We start from the raw sequence: 23,247 nt of genomic DNA on the forward strand, positions 1-23,247 counted from the left end.
ATACCTTACAAGGCGCAGATTGGAAGTCTGTGTGGGGCGCTACTCCTCGCACAGACTAGAGCAATGTGTGATTAAGTGCCTTGCTCAAGGGCACAAATACGCTGCCACAGCTGAGGCTCGAACTAGCGACCTTGAGATAACTAGACGAACGCCTTAACCACTTGGCCACGTGCCCAACACAAATTTTTTAAAAATCTTCCCAATCCTCTAGCTTCCCACTAATTTTTGCAATATTGTATACCCTCTCTTTTGTTTTTATATGTTTTTGACTTCTCTTGTTAGCCACAGATGCCTCATCCTTCCCTATGAATACTACTAGTGTGACGGGGTCCTGAGTTACCCCTGTGAACTGTGCTTTGGAAAAGAGAGAGAGGGGGAGTTATTTAACACCGACAACTTGTTTTTAAAAGAGAGAGAGAGATGAAGATGCTCACAGGTTGTTTATACTTTCTTCAAGGACATCGCCTGCTTGCATTTCTTACACAGAGAGACGAAGGAGGAGTTATTTGAATGACAGTTGATACTCAGTACAGTGAGATAAATAGGAGGTCAGATGTTATAGACCTCAGGCACATGTTTTGGACACTGAATGAGCTTTGTCGTGCCCGCAGAAAAAGTGGGTTTTTGGAGGATCGATCAGGCAGATCGATCAGTTGCTCTGGCAGTGAAAGGGAAAGGGGTTGACTGGTGGGGAGTTGTCCATGTGTCCACCCTTGCCTGGGTGATAACTCCACCACAGAAAACTGGTCCCCTTTGTTGTGGTCACAGTCGGTGACTTTTAAAGGATTTCAGAGGACAAGAAGAAGATCGACAGCACCAGCTGACCTGAAGACTCAAATCTCTCCCTCTCTCTCTCTCCATTACTACTCAATACCACAAACTGAACTGAACTGAACTTTACTCATCATTGTAAGACTGTATCTTTTTACCCCTAGACTTCAAGAAGCTTAATTTTCACATATATTTCCATACTTTGGGACATATCTATCCTGCAACTTCCGAATTACTCCCGAAACTGCAGCTAATGGTGTTCTGCCATCATCCCTGCTAGTCTTCCTTTCCAATCAACATTGCCCAGTTCCTCTCTCATGCCTCTGTAATTCCTTTTACTCCACTGTAATACTGATACATCTGACTTTAGCTTCTCCTCAATTTGCAGGGAGAATTCTATCATGTTATGATCACTGACTGCTAAGGGTTCCTTTATGTTAAGCTCACTAATCAAATCTGGTTCATAACACACATCCAGTCCAGAGTTGCCTTTACCCTAATGGGCTTAAGCACAAGCTGCTCTAGAAAGCCAAGAATGAGGGCCAAGCACGGCTGTTTTAGTCTTCTCAATGTTGAGTTAACAAATAATTTGACAATTTAGAGACAGGTGAAGGGTTAATATGGTTTAGTCTACCAGGTCAAAGATTGCTACTCTACTGGATGTAGAAGAGGATCATCTTTTGTCACAATTACATAGGATGCTGTTTATAAGCACAGAAGATTCTGCAGATGCTGGAAATCCAGAGCAATACATACAAAATGTTATAGAAACTTCATCAGGCCAGGCAGCATCAATGGAGAGGAATAAACAGTCAATGTTTTGGGTTGGGACTCTTCATCATGTTGTTAGCAGTCTTATTTGGAACTGTGGAGGGGCGGAAGCCAGAATAGATAAAATTAAGAAAGGAGTCTAGTGCAAGGTGAAAGAATTAACCAGGAAAGGAAAACTGGTGATGGGCTAACAGCCTGAAAAGGGAGAAGATTTAGTTTTCTGGTTGCATGAGAGCAGACTTGAAAGAGCAGGCAGATTAGCTAAGGATAATATGTTATCTAGAGATTAGGTAGTTGATGTCAACCACCATCAACTAACAGAATTTAAGAAGGGAACTTGGAGGTCAGTAGTTAAATGGGAATGAGGTGTGTGGAGCAAGAGGTGTTATCACTTGGATCTACATAATTTGCAGAGGGCCCAAACAAAAACAATCCATGTTTCAAATGCTTTTTTAGGAAATATTTCAAAATGAGCTTGGTGAAAAAAGTGAAGCTGCAGATGGTTTCAAATTAAGAAACTAAAGGGTCCATGAGGTTTCTGTATTTACTGTTGCTGTGGAGTATAGGAGAGAAGTTTATCATGATAATCTGCAGGAGACAAGTGAAACCAGTACAGTGTTCAGAGTTCAGAATAATGCTGGAAGATTTAGCCACCTTTCCGGATATAAACTTAATTTACATAAGAGCGAACTCTTTCCAATAAACAGAGAAGCACAAATAGTAGAATTTCATAACCTCCCTTTTAAAGTAGTAAATAATCAATTTACTTACCTTGGCATTACAGTAACAAGGAATTATAAGCATCTTTTTGCAGAAAATTTCACTAATTTTTTAAACCATACAAAACAGAGTCTAGTACAGTGGTCACCCGTCTGTGTCTCTGATAGGTCGAATTAATGTTGTTAAAATGTACGTCCTTCCTAAATTTTTATACTTATTTCAACCTTTACCAATTTTTATTTCTAAAGTTTTTTTATGACTCGTTAGATTCTATTATTTCGTCCTATCTATGGAAGCGCAAATGACCCAGACTAAATAAAGCTCAACTTCAAAAACCTGAAAGGGCAGGTGGTATGGCCTTGCCCAATTTTTGTTTATATTACTGTGCAGCCAACATACATTGTCTTATCTTTTGGTCTTACTTTTATAATCAGTCTTACTGCCAAATATGGGTGGCAATGGAGTTGAACTCTTGTAAGAATCTCTCCATTCCCACACTTCCTTGCCATCTGCCTAAATCAATTGTTAATCCTGTCATCAGACACACACTGAGAATATGGGCTCAGTTCAGAAAATATAATGGTCTTCATGGTTTCTCTCTCTCTCTCTCTCTCTCTCTCTCTCTCTCGTCCTATTCTACATAATCATCTTTTTCAGCCTTCTATGCAGGATTTCACATTTCAAGACTGGCACAGAAAGGGCATTAGGTGCTTTGAAGATCTTTTCATAGACAATCACTTTACAACTTTTGAACATCTGTCTGTAAAGCTCAACCTACCCAACATTCATTTCTTCAGATATCTCCAAATTAGACATTTTATCAACCCTTTAATACCAAACTTTCCTGAGGTACCTAATAATAATGTCGTGGACTTGTTTCTTCGTATGAACCCACTGGGTAAAGGTTTAATATCCACTATTCAAGATATGTTAACGATTTTGAGGCGAGCCCCTTTTGACAAAATTAAAACTGCCTGGGAGCATGATTTAAATTTTTCTCTGTCCGATGAGGTTTGGGATTCAATTCTCAAGTCAGTTAATTCAACCCCTTTATGTGCTCGCCAGTGCCTTTTACAGTTCAAGGTTGTACACAGGGCTCATATGTCTAAAACTAAATTATCGCAGCTCTATCCTGATATCAGTCCCTGTTGCGACAAGTGTAAAGAGGGTGAGGCTTCCCTTATTCATATGTACTGGGTTTGTCCTAGCTTGGAGAAATTCTGGAGAGATGTCTCTTTAACTTTATCCCATATCCTTAATTGCTATTTGGAACCTAACCCTCTGATTGCTCTTTCTGGCACCTTGGGAGAAGCTGACACCCATCTGAGTCCGGCTAAACGTCGTACATTGTCTTTAGCCTCTCTTTTAGCCAGACGTGCAGTCTTTCTTAAGTGGAGAGATGTTGCCCCACCCACTCATGCTCAATGGCTCAGAGACATTATGTCCTGCTTAGACCTTGAAAAGATTCATTATTCGCTTCTTAATTTGTACATAAAGTTCCAAAAGGTGTGGGGTCCTTTTCTTGAATATTTTCATAATTTCCATTTAGATTAAGGGTTTATCCCTCTTTTTTTCCTTTTGCATTTAAATACCTTATTTCCAGCTTCGTTCGGTTTGATGTGTAAATATATTATAGTATTATAGAAGGTAGGCAATATACCTTCCTTTTTATAAATACAGCTCAGTGGTGATAAAAATTCTGATTAACTTTTCTATATATCGTAAGGCTGGCTTGGAGTCGGGTAGTGAGAGGGTGGGGTGGTAACTAACTTTATGCAATTCTGCTATGGGTGCTTTTCCTGAACTGTATGAACTGTACATTTGATATGCGTGTTTTGCACTGTATAAACCTTTTTTTTTCTTTTTTTTTTGTTATTGCATTGTAGAAACTTACAAAAAAAATTAATAAAAAAAATAGTGTTGGAAGAGTGAGTGATCTGGCAAATTCATTCTAAATATTCATGTTACAAAGTACACACTTACTTGGAGGTTTTTTCAGCTTCGTCATTTATTTCCTTTCTAATTATTTCTATTTCAGCTTCATGTTCTTTCCGCAAGACACGTAGATCTTTCTGTAGTCTAGTGTGTTCTTTACGCAACTTCTGTTTTTCATTTTCTGCCTCTTCCAGTTTGCGACCCATTTCAGTTTGCTGTGCTCGCAAGTCATCCAACACCTTAAGTAGCTCCAAGTCAGATTTTGACTTCTCTTCAGAACCTTCCTCAAAGATCTTAAGCAGAGAATTTTTTTCCTGCAACTGCTCTTGCAGAGTCTTTATCTCTTTTCTATAGCCCTCAATTAAAGAAGTTCCCTCTAATCTTGCCTTATCCCCATTGTCCTCCTTTAAGGTGAGACCATCTTCCAATTCTATCATATGTTTTTCAGTAACTTCCTTCCCCGTTTCTAACTCTGCAATTCTCTTTTCCATCTCAATTATCTGTTTATCTTTTATGCTCAACTGTAGCATTAAATTATTTAATTTATCAGTTTTCTCTTGTTGTTTCTCAGACAATGAGTCATACATATGTTTCTGCTGTTCAATTTCTGGCTGAAGCTGTTCTGTTTTCATCCCCCCCTCCACTTCAACAATTTCTAAATGCTCTTGAATATTCACATGAGACTTAGTGACTTCTTCAGAGTCATCAGTTTTAACACTGACTTCTTCATATTTTTGCATCATCTCATTACGTGCTGATAACTCTGTCTGCAGAGCCGTTATTTTTTCCTCATAGCTTGCTCTCAATACTTTCAGAGAGTTCTCCTTCTCAAGTTGCATTTCTTTTTTCACTTCATCAACCAACTTTTGCTTTCCTTCTTTTTCTGAAACTACTGTAGCTTCTAAAGTTTTCACTTTTTCTTCCAAGACCCCATTTGTTGCATCTTGCATCTCTGCTTTTTGTTTCAAGTCTCTTAACTGTTCATCCATGCATTTTTCTTTCTCTTCCATTTGGTTTATTAACTGTTTCCTGATTTTTGCAATTTTCTGCTCTGCCTTTTTCTTAAATTCAGCTATTTTGGCAGCACTCTCTGTTTTCAGCTTAGTTTCTAAATCCCTCAATTCCTCATCCTTCTTATTTTTAAGATCCAATTTGGATTGCTCCCATTCAGTCTGTTTTCCTGAAAACTCAACCCTCAGTGACTGTATCTCTTTCTCAAATCTTTCATTTTTTTCTTTAGCATCCTTGAACTTGACACACTGTTCAGAAGCTCCAGCCTGAGCCTGCTCCAGCTGTTGCCTCATCTCCTGCAATTCCATTTCCTTCTGTTGCAATTGCTTGGTGACTTCTGCGATTTCAGATTGCTGAGACTTCATAGCAATATCTTCTTCCATTTCGATTATTCTAGATTTAGTTACTTGCAACTGAGCCTTCAGATCATCAACTAATTTCTCTTTTTCATTTTCTGCATGTTCCATTTCAATATTAAGATTTTCTAAATTGTTAGACAGTTTCTCTATCTCTGCTGTCAATGATAACAATTTACCATCCTTCTCTTCATTCTCTTTAACAGACATCTCAAATTTTAACTCAAGCTCTTTCATTTTGTTGTTATGCTGTGCAAATTTAGATTCTGTCTTTTTCTTCCATTCTGTTAACTTGTTCTTATATTGATCTACCTGGCCAAGAGCTGATATTTTTTCTTGAGAAATAGCTTCAACTCTTTCAGACAGTTGACTTATTTGATCCAGCAGCTTCTGCTGTTCCACTTCATGTTGTTTGTTAAGCAAGGACAGAGCTTCTTCTTTATTTGCAAGACAAACACTATGCTCAAGCTGCAACTTTAAATTCTGTACATCTTTCTCTAAACTTAAGATGATTGATTCTTTTTTCTTCAGCTGTTCAGTGATCGATATACAAGTATTTGCATTTTCTGCCAGTTCTGTTTTATAGTGCTCAATTATTGCCTCCTTCTCTTCTAAAACCTGATTACTGAACTTGCTATCTTGTTGGAGTGTGTCACACTCTGCATTGATGCTTTGCAATTCAGACTGCAACTCCTGAAAGTTTTGCTCTTTATTTTGCAGTTGTTGTGTGATATGCTGCACTGAATTATTTAATAAGACATTTTGATTTACTAACTCTTGAATACGGGTTTCTAAATCATCATTTTGGCAGATCTTTCTCTCAAGTGCCTTCTTTACCTTCTCAATTTGATTTTGGTAAACTGTAATCCGCTCATTTAAGTTGCTGATCTTATCAAAACAGAACAAAGAGAACTTATCGGTTTGTAGGTCTATTTTCCCACCTGTTTCATTGAAACAGTTTATTAATTGCTTGATTTGGTTCCCAAATTCATTCTGAAGTTCAACAGAATTTTCTTGAAGTGCTTTTTCATGTTCCTTACAACGCAGGTTTTCTAACAGCTGCAGTTTATCCTCTGCTTCTTTCAACAAGCAGTTTTGCTCATGAATCTTCCTCTGGCTTTGTTCATGTGTTTTTTTAAGCTCACTTAATGCATTTTCTAGCTCCGTTCTTTCCCGTAAATTCTGGCTGGTATTCTCTTCAAGGGTCTCTAATTTAGTTTTAAGGATTATTTCACTTTCTATCAAAGCAGAGACCTGAGAAGATGCTTCTTTAAGCTCCCCTTGGAGCTGTTGCATTTTATTTCCTGTTGAAGCAATCTCTTCTGTAAGCTCTTCTACTTTCCTGGATAGTTTATCCTTATCATCATTGGAGGCTTTTAGACAAAGTTTCATTTCTGTAAATTCTTGCTCCTTTTCCTGAAGCTCAACCTCATGCTTTTCTTTTAGTTCTTCCATATGCCGATCCAGTCTATTCACCCAACTCTCATTCAGCTCTGCAACCTCTTTTTTGTGAATTTCATTTAGACTCTCCAGTTGTTGTTTCTGACTGGATTCCAGCTGGGCCACAGTTTCACTGATTCCTGTGGAACTTGATTGTGCCATTTCCACCATCTTTGCATTGAACATCTGTTCCTTTTCAATCAATTCTTCCTGCTTCTCCTTTAGCTCTGCTTTCAGTTTTATTTCCAGTTCAGAAAGTTGCAACTTGAACTTTTCTTGCATTCCTTTTCTACTTTCCTTCATTTTTCCCAATTTTGTTTCAAGTGTTCTAATTTTTTCCCCGTATTCCTCATGAAGTAAAGCAACTTGGTGCTCATGCTGTTTATGTTCATCTGCCCGTTGCTGACTGACCTCTTCCGCTTGTTGTTTTTCATTACTGAGTGCCTGATTGAGTGCCCTTTGCTTTTCTTCTGAACTTTCCTGCATCTGTACAATGTCTAATCCCAGCTGAGTAATTCTACTTTCATATTGCTCGGTTAAGGAAGCTATTTTTTGTATCAATTCATGGTTCTTTTCTTCAAAGCTCCTGAATTCCTGTGCCTGCAATTTGTAGTTATCTAAATTAGCAGTAACCTCATTAAGTCTGATTTGATATGACAATTCTTTCTCTTCTAACTGTTTGTTAAGATTCAACTTCTCAGTCTCCATGTTCCTCAACAAGTTCTGTATCTCTGTTAATTGTGCTTCATACCGTTGACGCTGGTCACCTAGCTCACAAGTCATCCTTTCTTTTGCAGTTTCCTGCTCACACTTTTGGGCTTGACTGACAATTTCAAGTTCTCTTTGAATTTTTTCAAGCTCTGTTGTCAATTGTTCTTTGTCTGTTTGTAGCTCTTGTATATTTTTGTCTTTTTCCTCAAGAAGATGGTGGAGGCTGTTTAATTTTTCTGTAAAATTTTTCTCAACTACACATATGGATTGTTCACCATCTTTTCTTGTAGCTTCAATCTTATCATTATAGTCTATTTCTTTTTGTTTTAGTTGCTTCTCCAAGTCTTCCTCAACTGAAGATAATTTATTTTCCAACTCCTGCCGTCCTTTAAGTATTTCTGTCATCTCAGTTGAGAGCATCTCCAATTCAGTTTGTTTCAAATCAAGTTTCTCCAGTGTCCTTTGGTTCATTTCCTCAATGTGTGCATGGAATTGGGTTTCCTTCTCCTTCAATTGTACTTCCAGTTCTCCACATTTTTCTTCGAGCTCCACCACTTTAGCCTGCTCCTGATGCAATTTTTCCAACCATATTTGTTCCTCTTCCTGACTTTTACTTTTCAGTGAAATCTGCTGTTTTTCCATTAAAGCTTCCATTTCTTCTTTGTACTTGGCCTTCTCTGCCTCAAGCTCTTCTGATTTCATTTCACTGTTTTGTGACTTTTGTACAAGTAAACTTTCCAATTCCAATATTCTCTGGGAGGGGGGAAAAAAAAGAAAAATCCTTTGAACTTCACATACCTGCTTGTGTTGTGCCAATAATTAATCAGTAAGTCATTAACAAATGTTTGGTCATTGAATGATGCAAAATTGATGCAAGTCAGCAGTCAACTAAACTGCACTTAAAAAAGTCTTTTTAAATAAACTTCAAATTTCCAAATACTTCCAACTACTACTACTAATTTAAAATACACTTGATACTCAACAAAAAATAGATATCCAAAGATAATAATAACCCCGATTTTAAGTAGTAAAGGCCTTCACATCACATCAAGCTGCCCACAGAGATTCAATGGAGATCTGACAATAGGGAAGCTGTTCGAGTAAGCAGACTGAAGAATATCACAATTCAGGAAGTAAAATGTAAATATAAATTTCAACTATTTTAAAGGAATAAACATTGGTCCTGAAGAAGGCTCTCGGCCCGAAATGTCGACTCTCGACATTGATGCCATTGATGCCACCTGACCTGTTGAGATCCTCCAGCATTTTGTGTGGGTAACATTAATTAATAAACAAGAGTTCAGAAGAAAGAATGCAACTGTACAGAACATGTATGAAACAGTAAATTTCTGCTTGGGGGTCTGGACAATGGGAATGAAGAAGTAAAGGGCAGATCTTACACCTTAAGCTTCTAGTATATTCCTTGCTGACGCTATGAAGTTGCATCCTCCCAACTATGCCTGTGTACTGGCTTCGACTAGGCATTGACCTACCTATGTGCTTGCTGAGCCACATTAGTTTCCAATTATACAACACCTCTATTTTTGAATTCCGCTCCTTGTTTTCACAGTCCTTATCTCTATCATTTCATAGAGTCATAGAACACTTCAGCACAGAAACAGGTATTTCAGCCCATCTAGTCTGTGCTGAGCCATTAATCTGTCTACTCCCATCAACCAGCACCCAGAACACAACCCTCCATACCCCTCTCATCCATGTACATATCCAAATTTCTCTTAAAAGTTGAAATCCACCCAGCATCTACCAATTGCGCTGACAGCTCATGCCATACTCTCACCACACTCTGAGTGAAGAAGTTCCCCCTTATGTTCCCCTTAAATATTTCACTTTCCACCCTTAACCCACGCCCTCTAGTTGTAGTCTCACCCAACCTCAGTGAAAAAAGCCTGTTTGCACTTACACTGCCTATACCCCTTATAATTATCTAGACATCTATCAAATCTCCCCTGAAATCTCCCCTCAAATTTGCAGATGACACAAAGCTGGGTGGCAATGTGAAATATGAGGAGGATGTTATGAGAATGCAGGGTGACTTGGACAGGTTGGGTGAGTGGGCAGATGCATGGCAGATGCAGTTTAATGTGGATATATGTGAGGTTATCCACTTTGGTGGCAAGAACAGGAAGGCAGATTACTATCTGAATGGTGTCAAGTTAGGAAAAGAGGAAGTACAATGAGATCTAGGTGTCCAATCTTCATCAGTAACTAAAAGTAAGCATGCAGGTACAGCAGGCAGCGAAGAAAGCTAATGGCATGCTGGCCTTCATAACAAGGGGAATTGAGTATAGGAGCAAAGAGGTCCTTTGCAGTTGTACAGGGCCCTGGTGAGACCACACCTGGAATATTGTGTAGTGTTTTGGTCTCCAAATTTGAGGAAGGACATTCTAGCTATCGAGGGAGTGCAGCGTAGGTTCACAAGGTTAATTCCCAGGATGGCAGGACTGTCATATGTCAAAAGATTGGAGTGACTGGGCTTGTATACTTTGGAATTTAGAAGGGGATCTGATTGAAACATATAAGATTATTAAGGGACTGAACACGCTAGAGGCAGGAAACACGTCCCCGATGTTGGGGGAGTCCAGAACCAGAGTCCACAGTTTAGGAATAAGGGGTAGGCGATTTAGAACGGAGTTGAGGAAAAACTTCTTCACACAGAGGGTTGTGGTTCTGTGGAATGCTCTGCCTCAGAAGGCAGTGGAGGCCAATTCTCTGGATTCTTTCAAAAGTAGTTAGACAGAGCTCTTAAAGATAGCGGAGTGAAGGGATATGGGGAGACGGCAGGAAAAGGGTACTAATTGTGGATGATCAGCCATGATCACAGTGAATGGTGGTGCTGGCTCGAAGGGCTGAATGGCCTACTCCTGCACCTATACTTGCACTGACAGAATGCAACTGCAAACTTAAAATTTGGCTTATCAAAGTCAGATTTATTATCACCGGCATGTGACGTGAAATTTGGTAACTTAGCAGCAGGAGTTCAATCAATACATAATATAGAAGTAAAAAAAATAAGTAAATCAATTACAGTATACGTATATTGACTAGATTTAAAAATCATGCAAAAAAACAGAAATACTGTATATTAAAAAAAGTGAGATAGTGTCCAAAGTTTCAATGTTCATTTAGGAATTGGATGGCAGAGGGGAAGAAGCTGTTTCGGAATCGCTGAGTGTGTACCCTCAGGCTTCTGTACTTCCTACCTGATGGTAACAGTGAGAAAAGGGCATGCCCTGGGTGCTGGTGGTCCTTAATGGATGCTGCCTTTCTGAGACGCCGCTCCCTGAAGATGTCCTAGGTACCTTGTAGGCTAGTACCTAAGATGGAGCTGACTAGATTTACAACCCCCTGCTTCCTTCAGTCCTGTGCAGTAGCCCCGCTATACCAGACAGTGATGCAGCCTGTCAGAATGCTCTCCACGGTAGATCTATTGAAGTTTTTGAGTGTATTTTTGACATGTCAAATCTCTTCAAACTCCTAATGAAGTACAGCTGCTGTCTTGCCTACTTTATAACTACATCGATATGTTGGGACCAGGTTAGACCCTCAGAGATCTTGACACCCAGGAACTTGAAACTGCTCTCTCTCTCTCTCCACTTTTGATCCCTCTATGAGGATTGGTATGTGTTCCTTCCTCTTACCCTTCCTGAAGTCCACAATCAGTTCTTTTGTCTTACTGACGTTGAGTCCCAGGTTGTTGCTGCGGCACCACTCCACTAGTTGGCATATCTCAACTCTTGTACGCCCTCTCGTCACCACCTGAGATTCTACCAACAATGGCTGTACATCAGTAAATTTACAGATGGTATTTGAGCTATACCTAGCCACACAGTCATGCGTATACAGAGAGTAGAGCAGTGGTCTAAGCACAAACCCCTGAGATGCACCAGTGTTGATCGTCAGCAAGGAGGATATGTTATCACCAATCCGCACAGATTGTGGTCTTCTGGTTAGGAAGTCGAGAATCCAATTGCAGAGGGAGATACAGAAGCCCAGGTTCTGCAACTTCTCAATCAGGATTGTGGGAATGATGGTATTAAATATTGAGCTACGGTTGATGAACAGCATCCTGATGTAGGTATTTGTGTTGTCCAGTTGGTCTAAAGCCATGTGGAGAGCCATTGGGATTGCACCTGCCGTTGACCTATTGTGGCGATAGGCAAATTGCAATGGGTCCAGGTCCTTGCTGAGGCAGGAGCTCAGTCTAGACATGATCACTCTACCAAAGCATTTCATCACTGTAGAGTGAGTGCTACCAGGCGATAGTCATTAAGGCAGCTCACATTATTCTTATTAGGCACTGGTATAACTGTTGCCCTTTTGAAGTGGGAACTTCCACTCATAGCAGTGAGAGTTGAAAACGTCCTTGCATACTCCCGCTAGTTGGTTGGCATACAGACACTGTTCAAATGTAATCATGATTTAATTTGCTATTGAATACCTAGTTAAACCTGAGCAATTAAAGATCAAATATTATATCACAGTAAATGCCAAGAAATATACAGTAGGTCAGGTAGTGTTTTTGGAGAGAAAAAGAATCGATTAATATCAGCAATATATTCAGATCCTCAACAGAACTGAAGTTTTACCATACACTTCCACAATAATTTCAAATATACTTCATTTTACCCTGCATCCTTTTGTTAAACTAGTTCATCTGTCTCTGTATAACATCTCCAAGCACAAGACTTTATCACAGGTACCTCATGGAGCCCTTTTCACATCTTATCAGGCAGAAGATACAAAAGTCTGAAAGCACACACCAAGCTCAAGGATAGCTACTACCTTGCTGTTATAAGATGATTGAATGATTTCTTAGTACGGTAAGATGGACTCTTGACCTCCCAATCTACCTAATTGGGACATTACACATTACTCTCTACCTGCACTGTACTTCCTCTCCACAGTAATACTTTAGTCTGCATTGTTATTATTTTACTTTGTACTACCTCAATATATTGTTGTAATTAACTGATCTAACTGGATGATATGAAAGACAAGATTTTCACTTTATCTCCGTACATGTGACTTCAAGATAAATTCCAAGAAATTACCTGTAAAATGGGGATGATACCAGAATATAGACACAGCAAAAAGGTAATTTTTGAAAATATTTTCTAAGTTTTTCACAATGACTAGCTGCAATCTGTGAACTATACTGCCATGAAAAATTACAGAACTGTTTAGTGCAATGATCTTTTTCAGTGCAATGATATTGATCTTTTATCAGCATTAACACAAGCCAGTTACTTCAAGTTCCCTTTCTCTGATATTTACTCTACTCTGAGAAATTGAAATATAACAGTGTGTTGTCCAGCTCTGTAACAACATCACTTTATAACTGGTATTAAGTTAACCTCTAAAGGCAAACCACACTCACAGTATTTAAATATTTAGCATCCCCATCAGGAAATCTGTAATTGGAAATTTTTTATCTTTGTACAATTTTTTTTCTGCACAACACCTCATTATTGCAATGGTTCATAAAATCACACCATACAAATTTGAAAATACCTTATTATACTGTAGTTTAATTTAAAATAACAAGGTTAAAGCCACATAAACGTATCTTACTGTTTTGCAGGTTTCCAATTCTCCTTGTAGTTCCTGCATTTGCTTTGCAGCTTGTGTCCGAATAGCCTCTCTTTGCAATTCTTGCTCTTCCAATGCCAACAAGGCTTGCTGTTCTTTCTCTTGTTGCTGTTCTCTGTACTCAGCATGACATTTATCCTGTCAAAATTATTTTCTACACATTAACAAGTGATGAATCTCACTCCAAAGATAATAGCATTGAAAAGTTTAAGTTATTAATGATTGAAATTACTTAAGCATTGCCAGTATGTGATTTTTTTCCCCTTCTTTTATCAACCGTATTTTTGGAAGGTATGAATGGAATTTAAAACTGATGAGTGAGGTAACACATTTATTGGGGGCAAACAAGGCAAAGAAATAAATGAGAAATGACAAGTTACACACGCAAAATGCTGGAGGAACTCAGCAAGTCAGGCAACAACAAAACAGGGGAATTAACAGTTGATGTTTTGGGCTGAGATCTTCGTCAAGAGTGCCTTTTGCTCAACATTTCCAGCAACTGCAGATACTGTCTGATCCAAAAAGTTCCTCCAGCATCTTGTATTCTACACTGGAGATTTGCCTTTATTACTTGAGGTGTGGAATACAAGAGGCAGGAGGTCAGGCTGAAATCAGACCATAACACAGGAGCAGAATAAGGCCATTTGGCCTATCAAGTCTGCTACACCATTCCATCATGGCTGATTTATTATTCCTCTCAACTGCATTCTCCTGCCTTCTCCCCTTAACTTTTGACACGCTGACTAATCAAGAATCTATCAACTTCTGCTTTAAATATACCCAATGACTTGGCCTCCACAGTTGATTGTGGCAATGAATTCCACAGATTCACTACCCTCCAGCTGAAGAAATTCCTCATCTTTGTTCTAAATGAATATCCCTCTATTCTGTGTGTGCATTTTGTTCCCAGACACCCCCACTACAGTAAACACATCTACTTTCTATGCCTTTCAATATTTTTGGTAGGTTTGAATGAGATCCCTCCCATTCTTCTAAACTCCAGTGAGCACAGGCCCACAGTCAAACACTCCTTATATCTTCTTCTGCCTTTCACTAGTGAGCATAGGCCATCAACAACCTCTTTCCAGATCAACCTGTTTTGTACATATCTCTCCAGCTGTGACCATGTCATTCCCACTCTCCTGGCATCGGTTAACACTTCTCTCCTCTAATTTATTGTTCTGAAATTCTTTTGCCATTTGTAGGGTTTTCCCAACTTCATACATGGTCCTCACATTCCAGATGCCGATTCTGGAGGTCTTCTTGGTTGACAGTAGGTTTTTCGGTGAAGGAGCTTCCTTTCAGCTTTCACTTCTCCACATCATCCAGCTCTCCAAAAGAGACCCTACCTCTCCCAAGTCTGGCTGGCTTGATTTTGATGCTGCTGATGTTTCTGTAGCAATAATTATTTTTACAGGATAGGGCTGCTAACCCTATGCCCAACCCTCCTTCGTTGCCTTTTATGACGTGCGTGGCAGGGTACAGCAGTTCTATTCTTTTAAAGGACCCGGAAACCACATGGGTACTCCTTATATGTTAACCCTATAATTCCATGAATCATTCTTGTGAATCTCCTCTGGATCCTCTCCAATTCAAGCAAATTCTCTCTTAGATAAAGGGCTAACAACTTCTCACAATACTTCAAGTACAGTCTGAACCAATGCCTCAGCATACCGCCCTTGTTTTTATATAATAGTCCTCTCGAAATGAATGCTAGCAACACACAGAAAATGCTGGAGGAACTCAGCAGGCCAGGCAGCATCTATGGAAAAAAGTACAGTCGACATTTTGGGCCAAGACCCTTCGACAGGACTGGAAAAAAAAGATGGGAGTAGATATAAAAGGTGGGGGAGGAGAGAAAGAAACACAAGGTAATAGGTGAAACCTGGAGTGGGAGGGATGAAGTAAAGAGCTGGGAAGTTGATTGGTGAAAGAGATACATGGCTGGAGAAGGGGGAGTCCGAAAGGACAGAACAGAAGGCCACGGAAGAAAGAAAAGGGGATGGGGAACGGTGAAGTATGGAGGGTCCATCATCGGAAGTTTGAAAAATCAATGTTCATGCCATCAGGTTGCAGGTTACCCAGACAGAATATAAGGTGTTGTTTCTCCAACCTGAGCGTGGCCTCATCACAACAGTAGAGATAGTCAAGGACTGACATATCAGAATGGGAATGGGAAGTGGAATTAAAATGGGTGGCCACTGGGAGAGATTCTGCTTTTTCTGGTGGATGGAGCATAGGTGCTTGGCGAAATGATCTCCTATTCTACATCGGGTCTCATTGATAAACAGAAGGCCACACCAGGAGCACCAGATACAGTACATGATCCCAGTATGCTCACAGGTGAACTGTTGTCTCACTTGGAAGGACTGTTTGGAGCCCTGAATGGTAGCGAGGGAGGTGGTGTAGGGGCAGATGTAGCACTTGCTCTGCTTGTAAGGATAAGTGCCAGGAGGGAGGTCAGTGGGAAGGGATGAATGGACAAGGGAGTCATGTGGAAAGCAGAAAGTGGGAGAGAGGGAAAGATGTGCATTGGGATTGCATTGGAAATGGCTGAAGTTCCAGAGAATTATTTGCTGGACATGGAGGCTGGTGGGGTGGTAGGTGAGGACAAGAAGAACCCTATCCCAGGTAGGGTAGTGGGAGGATGGGGTGAGAGCAGACATGCATGAAATGGAAGAGATGCACTTGAGGGCAGTGTTGATGGTGGAGGAAGGGAAGTCCCTTTCTTTGAAAAAGCAGGACATATCCTTTGTTCTAGAATGAAAAGCCTCATCCTGAGAGCAGATGCAGCACCGACGCAGCAATTGAAAGAAGGGAGATGCATTTTTACAAGTAACAGGGTGGGAAGAGGTATAGTGCAGGTACCTGTGAGAGTCCATGAGTTTATAATAGACATCAGTAGATAAGCTATCTCCTGAGATACAGACAGTGAGATTAAGAAAGGGGAGGGAAAGCTGTCTGAAATGGACCATGTAAATATGAGGGCAGGGTGGAAGTTGGAGGCAAAGTTGATGAAGTTGACAAGTTCAGCATGGGTGCAGGAAACAGCACCAATGCAGTCGTCGATGTAGTGTATGAAAAGTGGGGAACGGACAGCAGTGTAGGCTTGGAACAGACTGTTCCACGTAGCCGACAAAAAGGCAGGCATAGCTGGGACCCATGACTATACCTTTGGTTTGAAAGAAGTGGAAGGAGCCAAAGGAGAAATTATTAAGAATGAGGGCAAGTTCCGCAAGATGGAGGAGAGTGGTGGTGGAGGGAACTGGTTGGGTCTGGTGTCCAGAAAGAAACAGAGAGTTTGTACATATGGACTGGACATCCAAAGTAAAAACAATGGAGATGATGGAACTTGAAAACATTGAAAAGATCCAGAGTGTGTGAAGTGTCACAGGGGTAGGTAGGAAGGGACAGAACTAGAGGGATAAGACAGAGTCAAGATAACCTTTATGGAATCTCAAGACCCTTTGTGCCTCTGATTTTTTAATTTTCTCCTCATTTAGAAAAAAGTCTACATCTTTACTTCTTCTACCAAAACGCAAGACCATATACTTCCCTACAGTGTTCTATCTGCCATGTCTTTGCCCATTCTCCCAAAATGTCTTAGACCTTCTGTAGACTCCCTGCTTCCTCAACACTACCTGCTCCACCAACTACTTTCGTATTGTCCACAAATTTGCCACAAAACCAACAATTCTTTCATCCAAATTACTGACATGTAACGTGAAAATAAATGATTCCGACACCGATCCATGTGGAACACCAGCAGTCAGCAGCAGCCAACCAGAAAAGGCCCCTTATATTCCCACTGTTTGCCTCTTGCCAGTCAGCCAATCTTCTATCCATGCTAGTATCGTTCTGGTAAAACAATGTGCTCTTAACTTGTTAAACAGCCTCATGTGCAGCATCTTGTCAACGGGCCTGCTGGAAATGCAAGTTGACAACATTAACTAACTCACCTTTGTCAATCCTGTCTAGTATTTCTTAAAAGAATACCAACACATTTGTCAGGCAAGATTTCCCCTTAAGGAAACCATGCTGATTACAGCCTGCTTTATCATGCGCCTCTAAGTCCCCTGAAACCACATTATTAATAAAAGACTCAAACATCTTCCCAACCACTGAAGTCAGGCTAACTAGCCTATAATCTCCTTTCTTCGGCCTCCCTCCCTGCTTAAAGAGTGGAGTGACATTCACAATTTTCCAGTCCTCAGAAACCATTCCAGAATCTAGTGATTCTGGAAGGATTATTACTAATGCCTCCATAATCTCTTCAGCTACCTGCTTCAGAACCCTGGGGTGCAGTCCATATGGTCCAGGTGACGTATCTACCTTCAGACTGTTCAGCTTCCCAAGTACCTTCTTCTTGGTAATAGTAACGAAACTTCTACCCCATGGCACTCTCGCATTTCTGGCATACTACAACTGTCTTCTGCAGTGAAGATTGATGCAAAATACTTATTCAGTTCTTCTGCCATTTCTTTGTCCTCCATTACAATCTTTTCAGCATCATTTTCCTGCGGTCTCATATCCACTCTCCTCGCCCTTTTACTCATTACATATCTGAAAAAACTTTTTGTATTCTCTTTTATATTATTGCCTAGCTTACCTTGATATTGCATCTTTTCTCCCTTTATGGCTTTTTAAAGTTGCCTTCTATTGGTTTTTAAAGTCTTCCTAATCTTCTAACCTTCCACTAATTTTTGCTATAATATTAATGAATCTGACTTTTCACTTCTCTCCCACAAACTGCAGGGTAAATTCTATCATATTATGATCACCACCTCCTTAGGGTTCCTTTACCTTAAGTTCTATAAACGAATCTCATTCATTACACAACACCCAATTCAAACTTACCTTTTTCCTAGTGGGGCAACCACAAGCTGCTCTAAAAAGCCATCTTGTCGGCATTCTACAAATTCTCTCTTGGGATCCAGCACCAACCTAATTTCCCCAACCTACCTGCATATTGAAGCCCCACATGACTATTGTAACATTGCCCTTTTTACATGCCTATTCTATCTCCTGTTGTAATTTGTATCCCACATCCTGGCTACTGTTCAGAGGCCTGTATACAACTTCCATTAAGGACTTTTTACTCTTGCAGTTTCATAACTCTACCCATAACTACTCTACATTTTCTAATCATATGTCACCTCTTTCTAAGGATTTGACATCATTATTTTTTTTTAAATCCATAGACCCACCCCAGCTTCTCTGCCCACCTGCCTGTCCTTTCAATACAATGTGTATCCTTGGATGGTAACCAACTACGATCTTCTTTCAGCCATGACTTAATGATGCCTACAATATCATAACTGCACTGCAAAATCATATACCTTATTCCATATACTGTGTACATTGAAATTGGGGTGTTTGGGGTGTCAGGGAGGGGTAGCACCTCTGGTGGGGGGACATGTCACGTCCTTTTCAAGGCAGTTAGTCCACCTTTGGTCCCCATCTGGCACTCAGCTCTCACCTGTGGCTCCCCATAGCTGTTTGCATGTGACAGCGGCCACACCCCGAGCAACAGCTTTGACAAACTGGCTAAACCAGGTGAGGGTAGCTGATGGGTCTCAAACCCTCTGTGATACAGGGTGTTGTCTATCCCAGCATGTGAAGACAGACTCCGGCAGATTAAGCGGACCAGACCAATGGAAGGACCAACGGTCAAGGCGGCGGTCTCTGCAAGCGTCGTGGAACGTGTAGAGCAGGAAAAGACACAGAAGATGTCCTGGTCATCCACTGCACCTAGTCCCATCTCCAGCCGTCTCGACTCTGTCTTGCCACTGGATCCAGATGGGAATTGGGAAGAGAGAGTGAGGCTCCCTCACTTAAGTCCAAATCACGCACTAGTCTCGATATCGTTGAAGTCGAGGTCCTCATCAACATCGACGATGGACGAAGACACATTCAAATATAACACTTTCAGTCCTGAATGCATCCCGGATTAACTTGCATTAACCATAAGTTTGGCCACAGCAAGAACCTTTATAGCCTGGTGTTACGTACCCCGTAACTGGGTTGCCAAACCAGCAGAAATGGATCACTCAGTTGGAGTCTGGAGTACTAGAACTAAGAAAGTTTTATTAAAGAAACAAGCAACACAGTAATCGAAAGGATAATAAATGCAACAGTTCAGCGATGATAAACACACATGTGCACAGAATTAAGATAACAGCATCAATCAAGCTCTATCGTTGTCTAGGGGTAAATGACCAAATTTCAAAGTGACTCAAAGTTCAGTCCAGTTTAGTAGTTCAGTTCGCAGTAATCGTTGCCATGGCGATGGACAACGTGGGGGAAGAGAGAGAGGGAACAGGAACAACTGATCATTCAGACACGGCTTCACTCACAGACCGGCGAGATGGCTCACAAACAGCTTTTGGGCGGGTCCTTGGTGATGTCACCTGAGGTCACCGACTGTGACCCCTCCTCCAGATGCGGTCGATCCTCTGCAGTGAACCCGGCACCCAGGCAAGGGCGGACACACACCAGGTTCCTGCTGATCGTACCTTTCCACCCTGGCCGTTGTCTGGTACTTCCCACCGACTTGTGAGAAGCGTACCGCTTCCAGGGTCTCGTTACCTCGGGTGGCGTGTGTGTCTTGCCTTAGCGAACCGGTCCCTTTTTATCCCCCTGCTGGGGTATCGCCTGTCCATCACTTCAAACAGTTCAAGGTTCAAAGGGGGGAGCCGCTCCAGACAGCTCTCTCTCCCCCGTCCCTTCATTACACATCTCCAGACGCTGCTCCATTGTTCCTTATCTCTCCTTCCCCTGAGGGCAGGTGGCAGACCACTTGCTGATGTCACTGATGCTAACCTAGGCCAGCAAACATCTTAATTTTATGTGTATTCTCGTCACACTGGTCACTAAACTTCATTAAGGATATGATAGCACTAAAAAGGCTCAGAGACTAGCTGCAAGAAAATTGCCAAGGCTGAAGAATTATTTATGAAAGGAGGGACCACCTCAGATGGGAGTCTTTTGTTTTGGAGTGATGGACAATAAGATTTAATTCAAGAGGGATAAACCTACAAGGCTTACACAAAATAAACCTATCCACCTTAACAGAGAGAAGTGACAAAAGCACACAAATTGAAGTTAACTGGTAAAATGACTAAAGTGGTGTGGGAAAAATATATTTCATTGAGAGAAAAGAAATTATATTTAAAGAATACCTGAATGAAAACTTGAAGCATAATGGTTCAGAAGCCATATGCAGGACAACCTGAAGTCGATTTTGTCTGCCAAGTGTACAGTGGGTCAAATAGTCTCTCTGTGATTTTTTATTAACTTTAAGGTTCTACGCACACAATTCAAAATTATTTGCCATGTGAACATTGATACATGCACTGAAATGTACCGTTTGCATAGGCAACCAACACATCTGACATTGTTCTTGGGCAGCCTGCAAGTATCGCCATACATTCCAGGGCCAATATACCCACACTGTTCAGCAGAACAACACAAAACACAACAAGCAAGAGAACAACAATGGCAAAAGCAAGTCCCATTCCTCTCTCCCACCCACATACACCGTCCTTTAACCCCAGGACAGGCCTCCAGCTGACACTGAGTCGGGCCTGCAGACACCAAGCTTCAACCTCTGCAGCAGATTCACAGAGATTCACATACTCGGCTCCTGCCAACAACCTCAAGCTCTGGACTTCTGATCCAACCCTCAGCATCAACACCAGGACACACCAATCACCAACACTAGGCCTTGAACTCTGGACTCATTGATGACAGAATTCTGAACACTATTTCACGCTTTGAACTCAGGTCTCACCCAGGGGTTCCACAGAACCTATTCCTGTTGCCCGCACAGAACTCCAACTGTGGAACACATGAAAAACACCCACTGGGGTGGGGGAGGCCTCATTTCCTCTGCCAGTGTGTCATCTGACCACGAGTCTCCCACGTCCACATCACTGGTCTTCAAATGCAAAGCAGAGACATAAGACTCCACTCTGAGCTCAAATTCCACCACATTCCTGTTCCCTATCCCCAAATCCTAATCTGATCCTAACTCTCCACTGTCCACAAAGCCATCCTTATGAACTTAGAAAGTGATTAAAAATTAAATGAAAAAACAACTAAAATGAAGCTGCGACTGAATGGAGGAAGTAGCTCGGCACCAGCTTGGATGTCACTTCTGACTGCATGGACAAATTATGTTCCAACACCATCTCCAAGTATACAGATGATACCCATGGTAATCGGCCATATCTCAAATAACAATGAGTCAAAATACAGGAAGGAGATAGAGAACCTTGTGCATGATGTCATCACAACAACCTTTCCCTCCATGTTAGCAAAAGAGCTGGTCATTGACTTCAGGAATGGAGCCAGTACACAATCTCCTATTTACATCAATTAAGAGGTATGAAAGTTTCAATTCCCAACTACTGAACATCAACAACAACCTGTCCTGGTCCAACGACATGACCCGCTGGGCCAAGAAAACTCACCAGCGCCTCTACTTCCTCAGGAGTCAAGAAATTTGGCACGCTCCTTTGACCCTCAAGGATTTTCATTGATGCACCATAGAAAGCATCTTATCTGAATGCATTCTGTCCTTGACTGCAAGAAACTGCAGACAGTTGTAGACACAGCTCATCACATCATAGAAACTATCTTTCTGGATTATCTACACTTCTCCCTGCTTCAGTAAAGGAGAACTAAAATCAAAGACCCCACCCAACCTTGACATTCTCTCTTCTCCCTCTTCCTATCAGGCAAAAGATGTACCACAAGTTCGAGGATAGTTTCTGTCCTACTTTTAAAATGGTTCTCAAGTACGATACTCTTTACCTCACAATTTATCTTATGACATTATGCTTTATTGTCTAACTGCACTGCATGTTTTCTGTAACTAACACTTTATTTGGCACTCTTATTGTTTTACCTTTTACTTTCCCCAATGCATTGTATTAATGAATTGGTCTGTATGAACGGTATACAAGACCTGGTATTTTTTGCGTACCTCGGTATATGTAACAATAGTACAGCCATTTACCAATTCAAATCTCATCTCAGAGTTTGTTGTTCATTTCACAAAATGCTCTTTAACATCTGGAAACGATGGGTCTAGTTAGTATGTATTAAAAAGCTCAGGTTACATGGTACATACCAGAGCTGTTTTCAGCTGTTCCTGAAATTCTTGCCTGGAAGCCAGAAGTTGCTGCTCAAACTCTCTCTCTTTGCAGGCCAATGCTTCCATATGATTTTTCTCCAACTCTCCAATATGATCTTCAGAAGATTTCTATAACAAGAAGAAAATTTAGGCCATAAACTTCTTACTTTGTAAACCAACTAAAAGGAAATTAGTTGCTCATATTAACAAGATCCTCTTCTCTAAGCCTTTGTCAGTAGTGACTCTAGATTGTATACAGTCTACATGCTCAATGTCCTATTTATAAAGAAGTATTAAAAGCTATACAGAGCTTGAACTGCTTCACAAACATTTTTATTCTTGTTATCCAGTTTGGAACCCAACTTTTAACTCCTTTCTTCCTGAGTAATTCAACATCTGAATCACAGATACTGTACATCACCATTTCCCCCCCCCCCCATTGATTTTAAGAGTACCATTTCTTATCTATTGTACAAAATAGATTGTGGCATAGTTTTCCACATGGACTTATCCCTCTTCACATCTGAACTTTTTGAACAGTCCAATGTGATCTTTGCTACCCTGCATACTCTTTTCTTGGCCTTGTCAAGTCCATTATCAGAGTCATCCAAAAATTCAGACAGCAAAACAGATTTTGTAGTGAGTCGTGAACACATGGCTCAAAACAGACTTAGCCATTTATCGTCACATCATACTTACTTCACTTCAAATTTATCTTTAATCCATAGAGAAAAATGAGCAATACACTTTCTGCTATCATATCTACATCATACATTGTGCAAT

The 23,247-nt window shown here is 40.7% G+C and overlaps 1 protein-coding gene across 3 annotated transcripts in view; it reads right to left on the bottom strand.

The window, feature by feature from the left end:
* The window catches only part of golga4 (golgin A4), a 266,334-nt gene that overhangs the window by 73,942 nt on the left and 169,145 nt on the right, over positions 1-23,247 (bottom strand). For all 3 annotated transcript variants that reach the window (XM_063054798.1, XM_063054789.1, XM_063054779.1), the window contains 3 exons: positions 22,462-22,593; positions 13,308-13,463; positions 4,246-8,468 (listed from right to left, as the gene is read on the bottom strand). In XM_063054798.1, coding sequence (XP_062910868.1) covers positions 4,246-8,468; positions 13,308-13,463; positions 22,462-22,593 — 4,511 coding nt within the window. The remainder of the gene's footprint in view (positions 1-4,245; positions 8,469-13,307; positions 13,464-22,461; positions 22,594-23,247) is intronic.

The sequence above is a fragment of the Mobula hypostoma genome, chromosome 1, assembly GCF_963921235.1.
Source record: "Mobula hypostoma chromosome 1, sMobHyp1.1, whole genome shotgun sequence".
NCBI classification, from domain to species: domain Eukaryota; kingdom Metazoa; phylum Chordata; class Chondrichthyes; order Myliobatiformes; family Myliobatidae; genus Mobula; species Mobula hypostoma.